Source organism: Capronia epimyces (genome assembly GCF_000585565.1).
Source record: "Capronia epimyces CBS 606.96 chromosome Unknown aczIQ-supercont1.8, whole genome shotgun sequence".
NCBI classification, from domain to species: Eukaryota; Fungi; Ascomycota; class Eurotiomycetes; order Chaetothyriales; family Herpotrichiellaceae; genus Capronia; species Capronia epimyces.
Window position 1 is genome coordinate 1,533,925 of NW_006912911.1, and position 22,033 is coordinate 1,555,957.

Here is a 22,033-nt window from a genome sequence, read left to right on the forward strand (position 1 = left end):
TCTATATGCCGAGCAGTAGCTTCTGATACCACCTATAAATACGAAATAACCTCACTTTGCTCTAACCCTAACCCTAACCCTAACCCTCACTTCGCCCGCGCCTGCACCTGCACCTGTACCTCACGCTCCTCCTCAGGCTGGAGTCCTCAACCGACCCTCACGCAACAGCTCCTCGCCATGGAGTCCTCGACTGCACTTCACGCAACAACTCCTCGTCAGGCTGGAGTCCACGGCTCGTAGCCGCAGGATCCTGTAGAGCTGTGGCATCCAGCATCTTCTGATAAGCGTCCTTGACCTCCTGCTGCTCTGCCATGAAACCGCACCATTTCGACACCAGGGGGAATCCGTCCAGCGAGATCCCGACGTATTCGAACGGTCGTACCCACGGGAAAAAGTGGCAGTCGACAGAAGAAATGCCACCGGGAAGGATACTCATACTCATACCTGTGCCCTTGCCTGTGTCGGTGCCTCCGCCCGTAACTCCTCCCGTGCCTTCGCCTCTGCCTTCGCCTGTGCCTCGGCCTCCGCTTCTTCCAAGTTGGCCCTCTAGCACGCCTAGGTAGTGGTATACCTGCTTCGTGTACCGGTCGAGAGCATCCTCGTTCCTGGGGACATGATAGTGCCTGTTGGACTCGGAACTCGATGTCAGCGCATTGTACAGTATAGGTAGGTACCTGTCCACGCTTCTCCAAGTTGGCCTAAGCCCTCCAGCACGCCTATGACATGTATCCGTTTTTCAAGTCGTTTACACGTCACAACATGGTTCGGACATGGATAACTCAACACGTGTGTGTGTGTGTGTGTGTGTGTGTGTACATTGTACATTTGTTATGTGTATATATACATGCGTGTATGTGCGTGTACTCACCGGAACCACACAGCTTGGCCAGTCATGGGCGCGAGCGTAGTCAAGAGCAAGTACTCCCAGGTCTCCAAGTCGACTCGGTCCTGTTCGGAGAATTCCTTGCCTTTGGACTTAGGCCCGAGCACGTTGGTCGTGTCGTACTGGCGCTTGAGGTAGTTCATGATGGCGCCGCTTTCCCACGCGACGACGCCGGTGTTCGAGTCTTCAATCGCTGGCACTCGACCATTCGGCGTGATGCGAAGGAAGTCTTCTCCCTTCACGCCCCGCCGGGCATCGTCGCCGAACTGCCATAGTCGCACAGTGTACGGAACCCGAAGGTATTCGAGCGCGATGGCAATCTTGTGCGGGTTGGGCGATGTAGGGTGAGCGTGGAGAATGATCGGTTGAAGGTGGCTGACAGTGACATTTCCGTCGGTGGGGGTAGACATTGCTGCAGTCTGTGTCTTTGTATATCCGTAGAGTGCGGATATTGGAAACTGGAGACTGGAGTCTGGATACAGGATATAGGAGACTGGATATAGGATCCTAGGTAGTGTTGTAGTGCTAGAATCACTTGGATCTCGACTCGAGATCAGAGGTCATGTTCATCCCACATACTATTGTACTCCATACCCCGTACTACAGACACTGGTAGTTGGGGGCGGTCTGTACAAGATACAGTACGGAGTACGGAGTACGTACTGCCTAATACTGTAGGTACAGGTAAGTACCTATCGGGCATCTGGAGCATTAGTTATTACCAGGTACCTGGTAGGTACCTATACATGGGTAAGTCAGATACAGTACGTACTCTGCTTGGTCGGCGATCACCTGGACCCTCCATCTCCAACTCCAACTTCACTCCGCAGAGCCAAAAAATCTTCTGGCACCTTTTCAACTCAACCAGCAGATTCCACCAACAACTTCAACCCGCCGACATGGCGCCCTCGACAATCAGCCCGCCGGATGATATCGACTCACAGTCCAACACTTCCCGCAATGACAATGATTCTGCAAGCGAAGCAGATTTTCCCGACCCGCCGCCCAAGCGCAGGCGTCTCTCGCACGACAGCGCCGAACTTGGTCAGTCGACGATTCCAGCAACATCGCTTTCTAGAGTGAGGAAGTCGGCTGCTCCTCCTCCTCTGCTACATGACGGCTTGACACCGTCAAGAACAGGCCCCTCTGTTCCCACTACATCCTCCACCTTCGAGTCACTGAACGTGGCGCCATGGCTGGTGCGTTCGCTTGCGGCCATGGCGATCCAGAACCCGACCGAGATCCAAAGAGCATGTATACCGGAGATCCTCAAAGGGCGAGACTGCATAGGAGGATCCAGGACTGGAACGGGCAAGACGGTGGCATTTGCGGTTCCCATCCTCCAGAAATGGGCCGAGGATCCGTTCGGTATCTATGCCCTGGTACTCACGCCGACACGCGAGCTGGCGCTACAGATCTACGAACAGTTCCAGGCGCTGGGCACGCCGCAGAACCTGAAAACCGTCCTGATCACTGGCGGCACCGACATGAGACCACAGGCCGTGGCCCTCGCCCGGCGGCCGCATATTGTCGTGGCCACACCCGGTCGATTGGCAGACCATATCCTCAACTCGGGCAAAGACACGGTCATCGGCCTGACGCGGGCCAGAGTCGTGGTCCTCGACGAAGCTGACCGCCTCCTCGCCCCCGGACGAGGCTCGATGCTACCGGATCTCAACACCTGCCTCTCCGCCCTCCCGCCGTCGTCGGCTCGCTTGACCCTGCTCTTCACCGCCACCGTGACTCCGGAGGTTCGGGCGCTGAAGGAACTCCCGCGGCCCCAGGGCCGCCCGCCCGTTTTCGTCTCTGAAATCACAGATGCCTCTGACCCGTCGAGCGTATCCAGCCTGATCCCATCGACGCTGTCGCAAACGTATCTCCAGATCCCCATGACACACAAGGATGCGTTCCTGCACGTCCTGCTCCTCGTGCCGTCCATGACAAAGCCGCCCGAACCGAGCATCATCATCTTCGTCAACCGCACAGCCACCGCCGACATCCTGCACCGCACACTCCTCCAGCTCTCTCATTCAGTGACTGCGCTGCACTCGGAGCTCGCCCAGATCCAGCGGAATCGCAATTTGGCAGACTTCCGCGCACGCAAAGCGCGCATCCTCATTGCCACCGACGTGGCATCTCGAGGTCTCGACATCCCCGACGTCGAGTATGTCATCAACTACGACGTTCCGCGTAACCCTACCGACTATGTCCACCGGGTTGGTCGAACGGCTAGAGCGGGTCGAAAGGGCACCAGCATCACCTTTGTCGGCCAGCGCGATGTCGCTTTGATCCTAGCCATCGAGGAGTACGTCGGCACCAAGATGGTCGAGTGGACCGAGGAGGGAGTGAACGTCGAGACCAGGGTCGTCAAAGGTCGGACCTTGAAGGACGTCGCCGAGGCCAGGATGGACGCTCTCCGAGACCTCGAGACCGGCAAGGACGTCAATGGCTGGAGACGGAAGATCAAGAAGGACCGCAAGCGCGCCTTAGACGGCTGAATCGATCCCGCCTATCTATCCCTATACGATAGGGACTTGCTACGCATACACACAGCATACCTAGTATTCCTGGACGCTCTCCATAATTATGACTTGAATGGAGGGCCAATCGAGGAAGGCCAAAGTGCACAGCACAACACCTTCCTTACATGGTGTTACCACTAGGGACCTTAGCTCTACCGGTCATTACATAGTTTGCTTTTACACCACACACACCAACAATCATCTTCTGACGGCGTAGAGGACAGCAGCGTTGCGTCCGAGCCGTCACTGGTTCAACCTCACCAGGCTAAACCTGCAGGTCGTCCATAGCAGCATGACTGCCGAATCAAAATCTCGCTTCGGAATAAGTCCGCCATTGCCAGCTTGCCAGCTGTATGACCGCCCGGTCACCGGCTGATTGGACGCCTCAGAGAGCCAACATGCGCTTCGATGGGGGCTGAAACAAAGCCTCCTAAGCACCCAAGGAGCTCCGGATATGATCTTAACCCTCGCCTCCCCAGGAAGGCTGGATGCTTTTTACATCTCTTCTCTCTCCATGTCTTGATGACAGTGTGTCGCCGGCTCAACAGCCGTTGCTAGCTATTTCGAATCCATCCTAGGAACATCAAAAACTTGGTCAAATTCAAACTCAAGAGCAATCACCATGTCAGCGAAATATCCCGGCAGGACTGCCCTAACTACGGCAGAGCTAGAGCTTCAGTTCATGTGGCAGCAAGCCGAACTCGAGTTCAGCCGATTAACGAGAAAAAATCTCAGAGCAGACCAGGGGAAAAGACTGGAAGATGTGCTGCGAGAGCTTGAAGAAAAGTATCAACCACAACCCGGCAGTGCAAGGGAGTCTAGCACGAGCAACAAGAATAAAATTCGGGACACAATCAGCAAAGTGCTCAACTGCATTCAACTTCTGGGTGGTCTAGTAGCCGACGGTGCTTCCGTTGTCTTCGGACCTGCTACCCTGTGTTTCAACGCCATTTCCTTCCTGATTGATGTTCCGAACAAAATTGCAGATGTCTACGAAGGCATTGGAAATCTCTTTGAAGAGGTCTCGCACTTTCTCGCTCTATTCAAGATTTATGAGAACTTCTCCGAGCTCGATCCTGACTTGAGAGACGGGACTCACAAGCTCATGATGTCGGTTGTCAGGATATGTGGGCTTTCCATCAAGATCATCGAAGGTGGTGTTCTACATCACATCAAGATTGGGGCCAAGGTTGCCTTCCTGAAAGATGATTCTGGCGTCCGAGCCGAATTGGTCGAATTCAAGGCTTTGATCGACAAGCAGAGTCATGTAACCGAAGCCGTCACGTTACAGCATGTCCTCAGCAATGAAGACAAACTGGCCGAGGCCCTGAGGCGTCAGTACGAATCTGCGGAGAAAATAGGCAATATAGAGGTCGGGGTCAAGACTCTAGTTGCCGATCTAAGTGATCGTAAATTGCAGAGAATTACCTCGGAACGCGTTGATACGATGGCCAAGATGCTGGGGATGACTGAAGAGCCCGCACAGGAGGCGAGAAGAGCAATTCAAAGGATGAAAGACAATCGCCTCAAAGGGAGCGCTCAATGGTTGATGGAAATGCAGGAGTACAAGGAATGGAAGACCGATACTGACCAACTCCCTCTGCTCCTGCTCTGTGGAGAGCCCAAAACCGGCAAGTCCTACTTGTTGGCGGCCATTGATGAGGACCTCCGTGACCAAGATCCCACTGTCGCCATTGCTTACTACAAATTCAGTGGACATGATGCGAAGAGTAACAAAGAGAAGAACAGAGACGACGTTGTTTCGGCACTCAAATCGATGGCTCTGCAACTCGCTGGTCAATACAAGACATATTCGAAAGAAATGGCAGCCCTCAAGGATGATTTCAAACCACCAGATCCTGGCAAAGAGTTGTTTGAGAAGCAGTGGTGGGATAAGTTGCAACTCTCCAAATACGCGCAGATGAAGGAAGAGGCTCATATTGTCCTTCTATTTGATGGAGTCGATGAGCTTTCCGACAGTAACACTACCAAATTCTTCAAGCTGGTGAAGGCAGTGCGTGATGAAGGTCAGGCCATCGCCAAAGCTCGATTGCGATTCCTTGTCACCGGGAAGGTCAAGACATTCCAAAACACTAGGCAATATACCACCCCGGCAGGCACGATTCCTACTTCAGATTACAACGAGCCCGACATCATGCTGTATCTTGAACAAGAACTTGAAGGGGATGACGTGCTTCAAGGCGGGCACGTGGAGATGATGGATCTTCTCAAATCGATCCGAAAAACGCTGCCGACGAAGGCTCAAGGCTCGTTTTCAGCCGTTCAGCAGAAACTCGAGCGCGTCCGGGAGGCAGTCGAGTCCGATGCGTACTTGGATGATGTCGAAACCATTCTAGCTGAGGACACTGCTGAGGACGTTGACAAGTTAGCTCACAAGGTCATCGGTGATCTTAATGCATCGCTGAATGCTCATGACATCGAACAGCTCAATGAGCTGCTCAAGTGGACCATATTCGGCTACACCTACTTCAGCGTTGATGAGTTGAGGGCAGCCCTTTTCTTGAGCTCAGGTCGCGCACCATTGCAGGCTTTCGAGAAGAAGCTTAAAAACAAATATATGAGAGTCCTACATCTGGAAGGCGGTACCGTTAGGGTTGACTGGGACATTTCAAAACTATTTGCAGGATCCGATAGGGGCATTCCAGGTCGAGAAGCTGCCCTTGATATCGACGCTGCAAAGATAACAATGACGATATCTATTAATCAGGCAGACACTCCTACCGTGCAACGATTCTTATGGGATCTCACTGAAAGAGTGGGCATCGGTAGATTTGATTTTACCCCCCTCAAAACCGGCAACGATGGGAAAGGAGTAATCGAGTGTGAAGAGGCCCGAGCACATTACCACCTGGCTGCCCACCTCCTTAAGTTGCTATGTGATGATCCAGACGAGAGAACAAAGCCTCTTGTTTATTACGCACTGTTGTACCTCCCTTTGCATCTCGACTCAGTGCGAGAAGCCCTCGGTGAGAAGAAGTTGGGAAACCTGGAGCGACGAACTATTGCGAAGAGGCTTGTCGATCTGCTCAGTGATGTCGAGGGGATGGAGAAATTCTGGGACACCAGTGACGACATACACGAATCCTGGCTCAGCAACGACGCTGTCTTTACCATTCAATCATGGCTGGACGACTTCAAAACAAGAGAAGTGCTGGAGCCCAGAGAAAGGCGTTGGATCAGACAATACGCTTCCCGGGCTGACGGTCGAGGAGGCTTCTACAGACCGATGACAATCATGGTGGCGAGGCATTGGCTGCAAGACTCTGCATGGCGTGCTCGCCAGAGCTTTTCTTGGGTAGATCGGTTCATCGCTTTGGTAAGTTGGCTTCGCTTTATCGCAGGCCTGCTGTAGCGCTGACACACAGAAGCAAAAGACAAAGGTTATGAAATCCAGATCTTCATCCGTCTCCAGTGGTTCGAGTAGTTCGAGCGGCTCGAGCAAATCTGGAGGCTCTGAGGGTTCGAAAGCAGATGAAGACGAGGCTGCGGACGTCGAGCGCATAGCCTCGGCCGCGACGTGGGCTCAAGAGGCACTAGGCATTAAAGAAGAAAGCTTGAACTCATTGTGGTATGAACGGCTCGGAGACACTTGTTACGCGTTTTCTGAATATGCCGCCGCACGCGACAGGTTTGAGAAAGCCAAAAACTTGCCAGACACTCGTTGGACGGCCAACCAGGGCTGGGCCGTTGCAACCTTTGAGCTCGGCATGGCCGACAACAGTGAGGAGCTGAAAATGTTGGCCTGCGACGAGATGGAGACGGTCCTTACAGTTCTGCGAGGTCTTTTCAAGAGTGGCTCAGCGTCCGACGTTGAGTGCCGGATGCTCGTGGAGAATGTGAAGCAACTCGCCTCCTGGCAGAAAGGGCTCAATCAACTTGATAAAACACTCGCCCTCTATCAAGAGGCATTGGAGGTTGATCCCTACGAGCATGGAACACACTGTGATCTTCTCCAGCTTCTCTACAAACAGAACAAGTTGGAAGATGCAAGGAAATCTCTTCTTGGAAGTCCAGGTCAAGACGTTACGACCGGGGTTAGAGACCGAGACACCAGCATATTCGTCTCTCTGCTCCAGTATCTTGCTGAAACCGAAGACGATGAGGGTCATCTGGGGGTGATGAACATTATTGTCATCTTGGCCGGTGCAGACCAAACCTTCAGTCAGTTTACCCTCGAGGCTCTTCAGAGTGCTATTGTCGATGCTAGAAAGAACAACAACACGGTTGGCGAAGGCATACTCCTGCTCTATCAAGGTATCATCCTTGCACGTGGTTCAGCTGATAACAACCGGATTCAGCAAGCTGCCCGTAGCTGGGAAGATTGCATGTCTCTCTACCTTACCTTTCAATACCACTTGATGAGAACCCAGGATTACGCGGCACGGTATATGACACAATATTATTTCAATCAGTCTATCAATCAGTCCAGACAAGTCAGTCTTCAAGGCGGAGACGACGAGCACGAGCAACATTTCAGCAAGCTATTGCGCATCTCACGGCAATCGGCCAACTGGAGTCACAGTTTCAAGCCAGATTCCTATCTTGCCGCGTGCTACGTGCAACAAGGCAAGCTCGACAAGGCGCGGGCGCTATTCATGGACGATATGATAATGGCATTGGAAATCCTGTCAGATCAAGACCCGGACAATGATTATTACGGCTACAAATATCTGGCCAATATTCTCATGCACGTCGGTGATGATCTTAACGCCCTGAGTGCCTGGTCCCTTCTTGGCCCTAGCGATTTGTTCCGCAGCAAGGAGGAAGATGGGCATTCAGAGTCAGAAGGAGCCAAGGAGTCAGAGCCAGAGCCAGAGCCAGAGAGCGTTGAAGACACCCGATCTATATCAGAGGGCCAACACGAACACCAGCGCGAAGGACCACTCACATACCGATGCGACGGTGGCTGCGGTCACTATTGGACATATGCCTCGGACATGTACATCTGCCGCTTTTGCCCGGACACCCAATTCACGGGAGACTGTCTCGAGAAAGTGAGAACGGGCAAGCTGGAACGCTTCATCTGTCATCCCGTTCACAGTTGGCTGCATGTGCCGGTGTGGAGCGATGAAGAGGCTCTTGCCGTCGGCCAGGGAAGGGTCAAAGTGCGTGGTTCTCTGGTCGATGGCCAAAGAGTCGGAGGGGAGGTTGTCGACATCAAAGACTGGCTCGACGAGTTGCGTGAACAATGGAATGTGCCGAGCCTCTAAGCCAGTCGATGTGAATGAAGAGCCTCCGCCAACTCTACTCGCACCTCTACTCGCACTGTACCTCCATCGTGCCATCTGCTTTCTGCTACGTTAGATACTGAACCTTGGACATATACCTACCTACACCTACCGGGCACCTACCTGGTAAATAAATGCATGAAGTGACTTCTTCCACCGAGCTAGTATTTACATATTTACATATCATATTTACATATTTAAACTTGAACATATGCCTACACCCACCTACCTGGTAAATGCATGATGTGACTTCTTCCACCGAGGTAGTATTTGCATGTTTGCATATTTGCATATCGTATTTGCATATCTATACAACTCAACACAGTTGGGGCTTTCCACCGGAACGTCACAGCCCAGCCCGGCCCGGCAGACGCAAATGTAAGCCCAAGCCCACTCTTTATGGTCCTACCTCATCCAGTCAATATCCAACTCGGCTTTATATTCCCCCTCGTCGTCAATGCTGCTCAGCACGCTGTCTTCGCCCGTCCAGGTCGTCGGTGTGCTCTGCTGCACGCTGGACAGACTTCCGGGCCTCTCGCTTCCATTCACACTATCCTCCCTCGCCCTCTTGACCGTCTCTTCCGCTTCCGTCTGATGCTCGTTCCACCATTTCGCGCTCTGCTCCACCACCTTCTCCTCCCACTCGCCGACAGGCCCGATCACTTCGACATCTTTCTGGCCGCCCTTCAACACCTCCCGACAGGGAAGCGACATTGTCATGTTCTCCTCATTGTTCCCGCCCGTCAATTCTCGCAGCTTGGACTCGCTGGCCGCATAGACCACCCGTCCGATGTTGCTCCAGTACAGCGTCCCCGTGCACATGGCGCAAGGCTCCCATGTCGACACCAGGGTGCATGAAGCGAGGTACTTTTGCGAAAAGTGAGTGGCGGCCAATCGAGCAAGTTCGGTCTCGGCGTGCTGGAAGTGCGAAATGGAGAAATGCGTCAAGAGAATCGTGGTGTTATCGGGCGCAAGCAGGAGAGCTGCGAAAGGCCGCTTAGCATGGAGGGATGTCGCTGTGTATTGCAAATCGAGACATGCTTTCAGGGCACTGTCGATCTGGGTCTTGGTCAATGGCGTGCGAGTCGTGTGGCTTCTTGGAGGCGGCGTAGTCGGTGCAGTCGCACGGGCAGGAGAACGTGGCGGAGGCGTGGGAACAAAAGGAGTCTTCGACGAGTTTACTGTTGTGTTTCGAGTGACGCTGGAATGTATGGACGGTGAACCGGAGGCTGCGGCCGATGGGCTGGGTGCGCTGGGTGCGCCGAGTGCGCTGGGTGGTTTACGGTGGATAGAGCCCGGAGAGGGCGTTTTTAGAGCAGATTTCGCCGTTGACTCCAGGAACTGCTGGTAGCTCATCTTGAATATTGTAATACTCCGGACCTCGGATGGTCAAGCAGGTGAAGGATTGATTGACTGAACGTCGCACACTGCACTTTTCAATTCCAGGTAATATTGTGCGATTGAGCAGGGAGACTCAGAAATAGGAAGCCATTGCACATCAGAACGTGGTTTCGCAAAATAGAGCCGAGAAGCTATGATGGTCCAGGCCAGTTCCAAGTGGTCAAGTGGTGAAGCTCGTAGGGAAGGATTGCGACCTCAGGACCGCAGGCGGATGCAGATGCAGATTTCGTGGGCGTCGGGTGGGTCGTGGTCGTGTCAGTTTGACATGTGCGGAGAAAAGATTCAACCCACCCAGAACGCGGACTGTTTCGAAGCAACCATCCGGCTCAGTAACCGAACACAAGTGACAGGGAACCACCAGGAACCAAGAAGTTGCTGACCGGGGGCAAGGGACATCTTCTAGACTCCGGAATAAGCGACTCTCGTTAGTTTCAAACTTCAAACAAGCACGCACCCTCCTAAATACTCACTGTTGGTAACTGCATTTTGTTTGCTATTGTAAAGCGCACCTGGCAGCTGCAAGACGAACATCTTTTGAAACTCAGGTGTCCTTTCGGCGCCTGCTTCAGGCAATCTCGAGTTCGAGAGTGCGCTTAGCATCCTTTTCGGCCGCTTCTTGTTCGCTCCCTCTTCCAGATTCCAAAGATGTACCCGTAATTCAGAAGACCAGAATATCAATCTTGTCATCGGTCCCGTATCGTTGACGGAGCTCATCGGAGTTGAGCAGTGTCATCAAGGGCTGAAACAGCTCATTCATCTCAAAGATCGTTCTCTTTTTCTGGTCGCGATATGACCCGTCCACCACTATCCTCCGTATGCCCTTCGGCTTAAGAGCCCCTGCGTCAATAAGATCCTTGAGTCTGCCTGGTGTTCCGATAGCGATTCCAACTCTTGTTTTCTGCATGTATTCCACATTATCTTTCAGCTTCATATGTTTCGCAATCAATTTGGCGACCTTGACATTTTCGTTGTTGAAAACGCGTAATTCTCGTGTGAGGTCCGCAGTACGAATTCCCGAGGACGTGACTACCAGAGTATGAGGCGAGGCCTTGTCATCGCAGGAAGACAATCCGGTCTTGCCCTTGTCGGAGAACTTCTCCAGAAACTCTGGCAGATTCACTGCTGTGTGGCGCTTGTTGAAGTCGGAGGTGTTGAGAAAGGCTTTTGTGGGCAAGAATTGATCTTCCAGCTCGATCGAACTGCTGTCAGGAAAGCTCTTTCGGACGAATTTGGCAAAATGGTCAGCCAGCAATGCCGGGTCCATCATGGCGATTGTTTCATCAACTTCGGTTTGTTGTTGTCGCATTGCGGCTTCGGGTGCCGCCCGCTTCGTCGGTGGCTCGAGGCCACTGTCAGCGGCATCGTTGAGACTGCGTTTGGTCCCAGCCACTTTGTGGCCTTTCATCTTCTTCTTCTGTTCGGCCATTATCTTTTGCTGAGAACGTGTAACTTGCGTTCACATGGCTGGCTGCGGAGATGTTTTTTTGTGATGAAAATAACAGAGCAAGTGGATCAGGCGCAGAACTGGCGCTGGAACTGTTTCTCCGCACGAGGCACAGTCTGGAGTCTGGACGCAGCCTGACGAGACCTCAACACCCTGCTTGTGCTAATAACTACATAGTTAGGTAGTTAGTAGGTAGGTACTCCGTACTTGGTATTGGCAAAGCTCTTGAGAGTCCTTACACTTTTATTTGCGCTCTCGCGGCCAGCTTGGACCGGTCGAAATGCACTGTTCTAGCGATCAGGCTTCCTCTCGCCCTTCTGTTCAATGCCATGATATCGTGAGGGAGATTAGACTGCTTAGCATTTGAGTAAAGCCCGACTCGCTCGTATCACATTCACCAATATGTCTCTCCGTGGTCTCAGTCCAATATATTACATGCAGCTCGGCTCAGGAAATACATGTACGAGAATCGCCCTCCAGAGACATTATGGAAGGTCATCCTTCCCAGCAATCTACACTGGAGTTATCAATCATGAGGCTCGTCTTTGCCATCCAAACCATCTTTGTGTTTTTCGGAACCTTCCTGGTTGACGCCAACAGTACCGAAAAGATCACTCGCCGTCAATCTAACATCGACTGTCCAGCTGGCAGCAGTCTTTGCGTCTATTTCAGTGGGGAAAGTTGCGTCGACACGAGCGTCGGTGATGTCTGTTGTGCCGATGGTAGCGGTACGTCGGTCTTTCTGCTCTGCTTTGCTCTGCTAACAGTGTGACCAGGTGTTTGCAGTGGAGGATTCCAATGTGGTACTGGCGTCGCCGCCGCTCTGTGCTGTCAGCCAGTATGACTCTTGCCCGTGCAGCCATTGTGCCCTTCCTCTCCATGATCTGACCACGTTTAGGGATCTACTCCCGAAGAATGTTCTCAAGCAACGGTTGTAGGGACAGCCACCACAGTACCTGCCATCTCAGATCCTACCTCACAGCCAGGAAACAATAACTCAGCCGGCGTGGCTACGCCTCTTTTGAGGGTGGCTTTGGCATTTGGGTTGGTCAGCATGTTGTGCGTTGAGGGAATCAGCACCTAAGAATACAATATGATCACCGGGGGGTGAACAATACAAACGAATCCACAACACTAAGCTTGTGTCGTTCTCCGAGCATTCGGAGTTACCTAGGAGGGTTCGCAGTTGTTGTGGATTGCTTGGGATAGCCTCGGCCACCGGACAAGAGAGAGCGCGTTGGCTAAGCTGTGCGGAACTGCATCGAAAGAGGGTGTTGCTCGTGTGACCCTTTAGATCTTGATCAGAATCCTCAGAGTTAACGAGCCGGAGATCCAGAACACGTCTCTTTGACTTTAACGAACTGACACGCGTAACCATTGCACTGAGAGTGCATCGCAGGTCACATTATGATAATGCTACGGTAGGATGTGGTTCTGTAACAATGTAGATTTCCGACTGCGGCGCCCTCTCGGCGTTCATTTTCGGTTATGTTACTCTGTAGAATGCCCCGCGGGGTTTAGCGGCACCGTCAGAGTTTAGGCATGAACTTGACCAGCAAAAAAAAGATGCGGCGCACCGAGGCCTCCTACTGTAAGCCTAAGGCCCTAAGCCCCGCCTAATTACTGTACCACTACGGAGTACTACCTACCTATGAGTGAAGCCAGCCGCTTTTGTTCTCGATTTTCGGTCAGCGTTTCTGTGCCATTGGAGTCCGGGTATCTGGTCAGTCAGACTCGTACGATCTCGGGCGGCCGGATCTGCAGTATTTCAGATACTAATCAAAATGGCCTTTTCTCGTTAATACATCTAAAGCGTCCATAGACGTCGCCGCAGTTGCAAGGAGCCACCAGTCAGAGCCCCTCTCATATGGACATTCTGTCCCATTTCCACCATACTTTCCTGCAATGACGACATTAGAAGGGGTACCTACATATGGCGACTCCCAGGAGACCACTGCAATCGTGGAAGGCGATGCTCCCCGTCGCGTGCCGCGGGCACCTCCGCACCCTGCCTCGGTCAAAATCAATGTCGAGGGCGCTTTCATTGTCAACGACGAGCGAGACGACAGGAATGGTACGGGAAGCGAATACGTGCATCGGGAGTACAAGGACATCAGGCTGCCACATCACACGGACGTGGTTAGCCATGTCGCTGTGGACGTACGTTCTCTACCAAACGATCCTACAAAGTCCTCTCGAGACTAACTAAGAGCCCCAGATCGGTGGCTCCCTCGCGAAACTTGTCTACTTCTCGCGCGAAACAGGGTCAACCCACGGTGGCGGTCGCCTGAATTTCGTGAACTTCGAGACCGACCGACTTGATTTGTGCATCGACTTCATTCAAGAGCTTAAACAGACACAATCTAAACTCAATGGGTCAACCCCTCAACAACTGTGCGTCATGGCCACAGGAGGAGGAGCGTACAAGTTTTACGATAGGATGAAGGAAGTTCTTCATGTGGATGTGATTCAAGAGGATGAGATGGAGTGTCTTATCATCGGTGAGGTCGAAAGGGTCCTTTGCTGCGATATGGCTGACCATGGCTTGAACAGGACTCGACTTCTTCATCACAGAGATCCCCCGCGAAGTCTTTACCTATAGCGAAGAAGCGCCCATGCAATTCGCCGAAGCTCGCGCGGATGTCTATCCATATCTTCTGGTCAACATTGGTTCGGGCGTTTCCATGGTAAAAGTGTCTGGTCGTCGAGAATTCCAGCGCGTGGGCGGTACATCACTGGGTGGCGGAACGTTCTGGGGGATACTTTCCTTGCTGACCGGCGCCCGCACGTTCGACGAGATGCTCAGATTGGCCGAAAATGGTGACAATGCCGGGGTCGACATGCTGGTGGGCGACATTTATGGCACAGACTACGGCAAAATTGGCCTGAAGAGCACCACTATCGCCAGCACTTTTGGCAAAGTGTTCCGGATGAAGAGACTGGCTGAAAGGAATGCCGAGGATGGAGAAGGCTTGTTCAATGGTGACCATGGGGATGACAATCACCAACTCGGAGGCTTCAAGACCGAGGACATGGCACGGAGTCTGCTGTATGCGATCTCCAACAACATCGGTCAAATTGCTTACCTACAATCCGAAAAGCACAATCTGCAACACATATACTTTGGGGGGTCCTTCATCCGAGGGCACATTCAGACGATGAATACACTTTCCTATGCCATCAAATTCTGGTCTCAAGGCCAGAAACAGGCGTACTTTTTGCGGCATGAGGGCTACCTGGGCGCCGTTGGAGCCTTTCTCAAACGCCAACCAAGGAATTGGGGACGCCGCAATAGTTTTGACGACGTCAAACTTGGCAAGGTATTGTCAAGAGAATAGGTCGGTACCTTTCAGCTGAGGGCTACCGAGCACTCGCTTCACAGATCTTCAAGCTGGCTCTCCCGAGACGAGTCTACCCTTGGGTTCATGGCCAGCCTTGACTCTAAGGAGAATCTACAAGTTCTGCAGAGCAGCCGTTTCAACGTCGAGGGCCTACAGCACCGGACTTGGCGGTGGCGTTAACCTGAGGGAAGATATATATCTTCTCTACAGCATACAGCAAGCCTACTATCGGACTGCGAGCCAGATGGTCTCATTGCTCTCGCCCTGTCTCCCAATAGACATGTTACTGCAGCTTATGAGAAGTGAGTGGGAATAGACAGATCTCAGGATGCGGTTCTTCGTCCGGCCGGAAACCTGAAGCCGGCTATTGAAGTCGGCTTCTCTCTTCGTTGAGGGGTGCGACGGGTTTCTCAGCCACGGACGAAGCGACAGTCAGATCGCTAGAGAAATGCTCACATGTCAGGGGGCACCTAAGGGGAAGGAGGCATCGATGCTTCTGTCAGGTCTAGCCAGTTGACTGCCGCACCAGTGCCTGCAGAGTAGAGGAAACCTGCCAGTGCCGCGAGGGGCATCGGAGTACTGCTGGACCGGGTACATACAGAGTACACAGTACATGACTGAGGACAGGGATTCGGGTACCTCGGCCGAGGTAGACAGGCACCTAGACAGGCATGCTGCAGTGTTCCAGAAAGCGGAAATACCCGTGTACCTGACTGCACTGTGCAGTATAGATCACTACCTACGTCAGTGTACATCCATCTATCGCTGTGGGAATCGATCACGGAATACGTACGTAGACTCTGTATTCCTCCACTTCTTTCTAGGGGCGCTTCTAGTGGAGGGCGCTACCCGTTAGGTGCCTGTTGATACGATCTGGCAAAATAATGCCGTATTGATGACCGAGTGATTGCCACAGGCGTTGAGTATGCTATTATACACAAGGCATCCAGATACATGCCATGGCTACCTAGTACGGAATGTCATGGACCGACCCTGGCACCTACCTGGCATGATGCTGGCAGTGTAAGGGTTACCCTAGGAATACAATATGCGCCGAAGCGGAAGCGGACCGGAGGCTGGACGGTTTGGACTCGAGGCGCTTACCGTGGTTGGTTGACGTCAAACTGTACAACAGGGCCACCAGGGCCAGTAGCACGGTACTACTGCCCACTTGGCCCCCTTGTCTCATGCTTTGCCTGGTAAGATGCTTTCGGTCGCATTCGTGGTGGGCATGCTGGAAGGTTGTCGATCAACACTTCATTTTCATGTGTTCCTCCTTAAGTTGCGCCCATCCCTCAACCAGTGCCTTGTTAATCTGACGATGCTGCACCCTACAGCAACAGTGCGTCCGTGGTGAATCCGTACACATAAGTAGGCGGACTCGGCCCCCCGGCAGACCCCGCGGCAGGCCTGGGAACCAGGTCGTCCTTCCAGAGCACCTACAGACAGGTCGGCATTGCGAGGAGCGACCCACCCAACATCTATCTTCCTGGCAGAGCAGCCTGGCATTGAGGTTGAGAGACGGCTTTCCCAGTCTATAGTCTATACTCCCTTCCAATGGTATGCGCCCGTCCCAACAGCATCCGCATTTCAGTGTTAACAGAGTTCCTTGTGTCAGGCTCCCCTCGCAACTCTCGCATCTGCTCTCCTTCCAGCAACGCCGGTCCTTGTCGCTCGTCAGGCCACCACGACGATTGTGACCAGTTCGTCGCGCCCGTCATGCTCGGGGCAGTATTCTGGGGGGACACTGGCGGGAGCCATTCTCGGAACTTTCTTCGGGACCCTCCTCTTGATATACCTTTTCAATTCCATACAGACCAACTCGTTCCGAGGAGGTCGAGAAGAGGTGGTGGTGGAGCGAAAAGTGCGCAGCAATGGCAGCAGGCGACGACGACGGAGTCGAAGTGGTAGCCTATCGAGTGTGCGGCGACCGAGTAGGGTTTACTCGGTCGCTGGTTAGTACAGGCTGAAGGGCTGGGGCTCACTACGAATAGACGACAGGATGCGGTACATGGATAGGCACATTCCTACCAATCATGCGGTCTTGGGTTTTTGGCATGGGAGGTGATATTGTCGTGTAATCGGCATTGTCTGGCAAGACAGTTACCATTGAAAGGGATGGGGTGGTTGTGTGGTGGGTGTGCGGGATGGATGGATGGATGGATGGAATGAAGGCTGGACGCTGTCACGAACTCTGGAGAGTCCGGAATTGGAACGAATATTTATCTACCAGGTATTACAGGGCACGGAAGCTATCGCATCAATGTGGTATCAGCTCAGACATTGGATGTCGCCTGGGCCTGCACGGGCCAGGACTGTACGATAGCCTCCTAAGCCGTCAGGCGGATGCCAACAAAGTCAGGATGCATATACAGATAGGCTGAATGACCGAGAGAAAGAGAGATGTCTGTTTCAAATAAGAGCAGGCCTCAGATGATGCCTTTGTCAAAAAGCACTCTTTGTTTACAGAGTACCAAGTTAGGGTGTAGGCGGCGAAGCGGGAATCACCATGGCGTAAATAATAGTATCCGTACTACTCTGTATTCTCGATATCGGTGAAATCGCGGCCTAAACCTACTACGGCGAGCCGACCCCGATCGGGCAGACCAGCCGCGTAGATCCCTCGCCGCTTTAACGAAGTCTATATCTTAGATCTACGCCCGCCTTACCGGGCTAATCGAAGTCATTTCCTCTTGTTATTCTATTACTATTATATAACGTATTATTAATAAAACCGTTCTCTCTTTTCTTAATATCTTCTTCCTCTAAAGTCTCGCTCGACTATCTAATAGTAAAAATCTCGTAAATACGTTATTATATTAATATAGTTAAATTAAGACCTTTCTAACGCTAATAGCTAGAATTAATTCCTATTCCTAGCTAGCTCGTGCTTATTCTTTATTCTCTAAATACTCGCGTCTAAAACGAGTCTATAGAGACCGTTCGAGCGACCTTTCTAGCCCTTTATTAGGAACTAACCTATAGGGTATTCCGCACGAGATAGAGAACGGAACCGGAAAGGGATCTAAGAAGAAGATAAGCCGAGACTAAGATACGCGAGAAGTTACGTAACGATAAAGAGATCTATAGCTCTAGAGTACTCTAGAAGTAGAGTAATAAAGTAGAATAAAGTACTATAAGTTTTCTATATTTATATAGTTATAAGATCTTCTTATTATTTATAACTTTTCTTTTGTAATTAACTTTATTTATAAACTAGGTAATATATTTTATTAATAGTTTTCGTTCTAAATATAAATACCTATTATAAACTAACCTATAGGGTGTTCTATATAATTATAGAACGGAACTCTAGAAAAGGCTTAGAAGGAAGATAAGCCGAGACTAAGGATATATAGAGAATTATATAACATAAGAATACTCTATAGCTCTATAGTACTCTAGAAGTAGAGTAATAAAGTAGAATAAAGTAGAAGAGATCTATAGCTCTATAGTACTCTAGAAATAGAGTAGTAGAGTAGAATAGAGCGCTATAATTTCCCTATATCTATATAGTTAGGGCTTTACTTATTATTTATAGCTTTTCTTTCGTAGTTAACTTTATTTATAAACTAGATAATATATTTTATTAATAGTTTTCGTTTTAAATATAAATACTCTTACTCTAGTATATATATTAAAATCTCTTCTTTCGGTTATTAGTATTACTAATTAAACACGTAACTTCTCGGAGGAACGATTCGTGATAACTTACTTATAACTTAGAGCTACGGATCTAAGATATATATCTCTAAAGTCTTTAAGAAGAATATATGATTTGAAAGTTACTTTAATAGCCTTATTTTCCAATCACAATATAGAGTCAAAATGGATGGAAATATCGAGATGTTGATTGTTGGTGATGCGCAGTCGCAACACGGTCGATGTCTTAATAAGGTCAGAGGCTTGGCATTTCGCGCGAAGTCCGCCGCGGCTCACGTGCCTACCCCGGGCCCCCTGATTCCTGGCCTTGCGCGCCATTCATCCTCGTGGATGAGTGCGTGCCTTGTATGGGTAGACGTCGACGGCGAAGAATAGAACATTCTTCCTACACTGTCATAGTATCTAACGTCTCCTGCCCCGACTACGCGAATGTGTGGATTGCCGATCCATTGCGTTGCTGAGCATGCTCTTGATTTCCGATGGGACGAAGGACGGATGGATTAACAAACAGGACAATCTCTTTCAGCGGTCAAGTTGACCAGTTCTACGAGCCGGCGACACTATTCCATCTCACTAGAGTACAGACCACGTTAGACCCCGATCAAGCGATGCCCGCGTAAGGCCCTTCAGACAAGGTCGCGTCACATCTGCTAAGCACTCTTCTGAGCTATCCTTGCAAACACCGGGCTTGGATCAAGGTAGACCTCTGACCGATAACACTTTAGAGTCCCATCTGCACCCTCACGCACGAAAAACGTGCCAAATCCTGGGATATCGATATCTTGAGTGGCGTCATCGCCTTTAATACGGTAACGAATGCGCGCTGCCTGGTAAATCCGCGGTGCGACGAAATCAAAGTATATAATCTCGTGTTCCATCAAGTCCAGCTGCGGAAACACTTGTTCGAACATAGTTCGCACGTCGGCTCCTTTCACGACGGGGTTGTTGGCATACTGGAGTTCGATGTCGTCGGTCATGAATTCACCACACCAGGCCGCTGCGTCAAGGCTTGCGCTTGAACGGTGGAACTGTAGACGGAGCAGCACGTCAGTCATCTCAGTGTACGATAGGGTTGCCTTTACGGAAATCGTCAAGGATCTGTAAACACTTACTGCCTCAAGCCATGCCTGGATTTTAGCCCTTGGCTGGTCTGAAGACGTGGACATGGTTGCCTTTGCTCGGGTCTGTTCGTTGGAACAAATCACAGTGGTCTTTCAGTTTGGAATACTTTGCATCGCAGCAAATATCCTTTGTGAAGTAAAAGAAGACATGTTATATACCCAAGCATCGTATTTGTCAGCGTCCGAAAATAGAGCAAAGTGCCGTATATCCGGATCTGAATATCGTCAAACTATTCTGAATTCGACACCTTAGACACCTTTCCTTCCTAGCTTAGGAGAATATCCACGGGTGCCCGTAGAAAGCATTCTAGTATTGTCATAGGGCGACTAAATCGATAGTGTTACTCTGGCGTTCCGCAACCCTGTCAGGGCTGTTAAAGCGCCTCTATCTATACTATTATAGCTATAAACAGGCTACCGTATCCACTTACCTATTAAGAGGCCTTATTATCCTATTAACGTCGATATAAATCTATAGAGGCTTCGAGAACGTGGTAAACGATTAGTAAAAGGTCGTCGTCGTCGTCGTCGAGCGTCGTTGAGCGCTACGGAGCGTCGTTAAAGAAGAGCCTAGATCATAGGTATTGAGCAAGTGCTGAAATTAGCGTACTTGGCAGTGGCGCGCCGAGTCCGCCTGTTGACAACATCCACTGCAGTGTAGCTGGCCGGTGAGCCTGATGAAATTCGGGTGGCCGTCGAAGGTAAACGCTGAAGAATCAGCAATTGGGGCCGGTAGCAAAGGAGCCATTCCTTATGACTCCTATACCAGTAGGGTCTCGTGTGAAATTACCATCGTTGGATTTCACTCTTATAATCAGAGAGAGCTTTTGATGGCGGTGACTCGAGGAGAGCTACAGAACAGGAGGGACGCGCAAGTCTGTTCCTGAACACCACAGCCGAGGTCCACAAGGCTCGCAATCCTCAAACTGTACGAACCGTGTCAGTCAGACTTTGAACTACTGTTGGCATTTAGAATGTGGTGGGACGTTTTATCATGCCAGAACACTAGTATTCTTTTGGATTGTGACTAGTAGCGAAGATTCAAAGGACCATCTCGAACCATGTTGTCGGCCCTAGTTCAAGTAGTCGCCGCACTCGCTCAATTCACAAACAGATACCTCACATGACAAATATACTTCATAACCGTGATCCACTAACGTTATCCATAACGCTGGCGCTAGTCTTTCTCATCAACACGTCTTTACCAGTCCTCCCCTATTTTCAAGCTCTCCACTACTATAACCCGTTTCCCAAGTCTAGTACGTTCCTCCTTCTCCCACTATATTTCCGGCTTATAGATAACTAACTCGTTATTAGTATTAATTAAACCGCTATAGCCGCCTTTATCGCCAATCACAACGACCGTCTACCGTACCCAGCCTAAGAGATCTAAAACGATTTCCCTATCTCGACTATAGAGGTAAGAAGAAAGTCAGCTGCTTTTTGATATTCTTCTTTGTGTGATTCCTTCATCACCCGAGACTTGAGCCAGTCGCAGTAGTCTTGTAAATTGACATCGTGGAGGCCAGCGATGTCGAGACGCTTGATTTCGGGTCGCTAGACGGACTCTGACTTTGTCGAAGATTGAGGTGGTAGAACATTGGTGATCTGAATTAGGGTTCTGTCAAAAGAAATAGATCCACCGTCAACACGCTTCCTCCGTATATATTGTTCTTCTTCCGCATAGATTTGTTGTCGAAGGCTGTCCGGGATGTCGTCGTGAGATTCAAGAGGATTTTTATCCTCGACATGCCTGACGAGAGTTCGTAGATGGTGTCCTTTCAATTTATACCTTTTCTGAGTTTGGGTGTCGTGCTAACACTAGGGCTTATACACATACGGTAGTCCCGGACAACGCATCAAGGCATAGATATATCACCAAGCAGAGGGCTAGCCTATTGTAGTTTCCTCGGCGTCAATTTAACCAGTACGGTCGGCCAGTATATATTAGATGGCAGTCCTTCTAACTTTAGTGGTTTTAGTCGCTAGGCTATTAGTCGAAATCAATATATTAACCTCTATGTAGCGAATACGAATATTCACGATAAGCTTCTTACCCTTCTAAAAAAGCTTACCCTATTATATTAGCTATCTCTCTATAACCGACCAATCGATTCGTAAATCGTTAAACTACCATATAAGCGGACGCCCTATTCGCCTAGTTACGGACATAATAACCTCGATCTCCTCAGCTCGAATACTCTAGGGAGAAAACCCTTTTTCGAGAGTCGCTCTTCTAGACGCGGTTATAGGCACTTCTTCTCGTACATAGTAGGACTAAGTACTATGTCTTATTCCGTATTCGGTGAATAGAGATATATATCTATAGTATACTTAAGTACTATTATGTAAAATTTCTAAAGAATAACGTGCATGATAAGCGAGTGAAACAGACAAGCGAGTGAAACA

The 22,033-nt window shown here is 50.6% G+C and overlaps 9 protein-coding genes across 9 annotated transcripts; 5 read left to right on the top strand and 4 right to left on the bottom strand.

Annotated features, from left to right (window-relative positions):
- Positions 1 to 157: 157 nt before the first annotated feature.
- A1O3_08963 (uncharacterized protein) lies at positions 158 to 1,293 on the bottom strand (the record flags this gene model as incomplete). The annotated part of the gene is made up of 2 exons (XM_007739059.1): positions 158 to 623; positions 869 to 1,293. The coding sequence occupies 2 exons, from the start codon at positions 1,291 to 1,293 to the stop codon at positions 158 to 160; spliced, it is 891 nt and encodes a 296-aa protein (XP_007737249.1).
- Positions 1,294 to 1,782: 489 nt separating this feature from the next.
- A1O3_08964 (ATP-dependent RNA helicase dbp8) lies at positions 1,783 to 3,381 on the top strand (the record flags this gene model as incomplete). Its single annotated transcript, XM_007739060.1, has 1 exon — positions 1,783 to 3,381. The coding sequence occupies one exon, from the start codon at positions 1,783 to 1,785 to the stop codon at positions 3,379 to 3,381; it is 1,599 nt and encodes a 532-aa protein (XP_007737250.1).
- A 646-nt stretch (positions 3,382 to 4,027) lies between these two features.
- A1O3_08965 (uncharacterized protein) lies at positions 4,028 to 6,778 on the top strand (the record flags this gene model as incomplete). The annotated part of the gene is made up of 1 exon (XM_007739061.1): positions 4,028 to 6,778. One exon carries the CDS (start codon positions 4,028 to 4,030, stop codon positions 6,776 to 6,778), a length of 2,751 nt encoding a protein of 916 aa, XP_007737251.1.
- Positions 6,779 to 6,809: 31 nt separating this feature from the next.
- A1O3_08966 (uncharacterized protein) lies at positions 6,810 to 8,636 on the top strand (the record flags this gene model as incomplete). Its single annotated transcript, XM_007739062.1, has 1 exon — positions 6,810 to 8,636. One exon carries the CDS (start codon positions 6,810 to 6,812, stop codon positions 8,634 to 8,636), a length of 1,827 nt encoding a protein of 608 aa, XP_007737252.1.
- A 423-nt stretch (positions 8,637 to 9,059) lies between these two features.
- On the bottom strand, positions 9,060 to 10,010 carry A1O3_08967 (uncharacterized protein; the record flags this gene model as incomplete). Its single annotated transcript, XM_007739063.1, has 1 exon — positions 9,060 to 10,010. One exon carries the CDS (start codon positions 10,008 to 10,010, stop codon positions 9,060 to 9,062), a length of 951 nt encoding a protein of 316 aa, XP_007737253.1.
- Positions 10,011 to 10,713: 703 nt separating this feature from the next.
- On the bottom strand, positions 10,714 to 11,481 carry A1O3_08968 (uncharacterized protein; the record flags this gene model as incomplete). The annotated part of the gene is made up of 1 exon (XM_007739064.1): positions 10,714 to 11,481. One exon carries the CDS (start codon positions 11,479 to 11,481, stop codon positions 10,714 to 10,716), a length of 768 nt encoding a protein of 255 aa, XP_007737254.1.
- A 550-nt stretch (positions 11,482 to 12,031) lies between these two features.
- On the top strand, positions 12,032 to 12,583 carry A1O3_08969 (uncharacterized protein; the record flags this gene model as incomplete). The annotated part of the gene is made up of 3 exons (XM_007739065.1): positions 12,032 to 12,227; positions 12,276 to 12,337; positions 12,398 to 12,583. The coding sequence occupies 3 exons, from the start codon at positions 12,032 to 12,034 to the stop codon at positions 12,581 to 12,583; spliced, it is 444 nt and encodes a 147-aa protein (XP_007737255.1).
- An 821-nt stretch (positions 12,584 to 13,404) lies between these two features.
- A1O3_08970 (type II pantothenate kinase) lies at positions 13,405 to 14,837 on the top strand (the record flags this gene model as incomplete). Its single annotated transcript, XM_007739066.1, has 3 exons — positions 13,405 to 13,659; positions 13,718 to 14,000; positions 14,053 to 14,837. 3 exons carry the CDS (start codon positions 13,405 to 13,407, stop codon positions 14,835 to 14,837), a joined length of 1,323 nt encoding a protein of 440 aa, XP_007737256.1.
- A 4,316-nt stretch (positions 14,838 to 19,153) lies between these two features.
- On the bottom strand, positions 19,154 to 19,531 carry A1O3_08971 (uncharacterized protein; the record flags this gene model as incomplete). Its single annotated transcript, XM_007739067.1, has 1 exon — positions 19,154 to 19,531. A coding segment is annotated over one exon (378 nt), but the record flags the coding sequence as incomplete, so codon positions are not given.
- Positions 19,532 to 22,033: the final 2,502 nt, after the last annotated feature.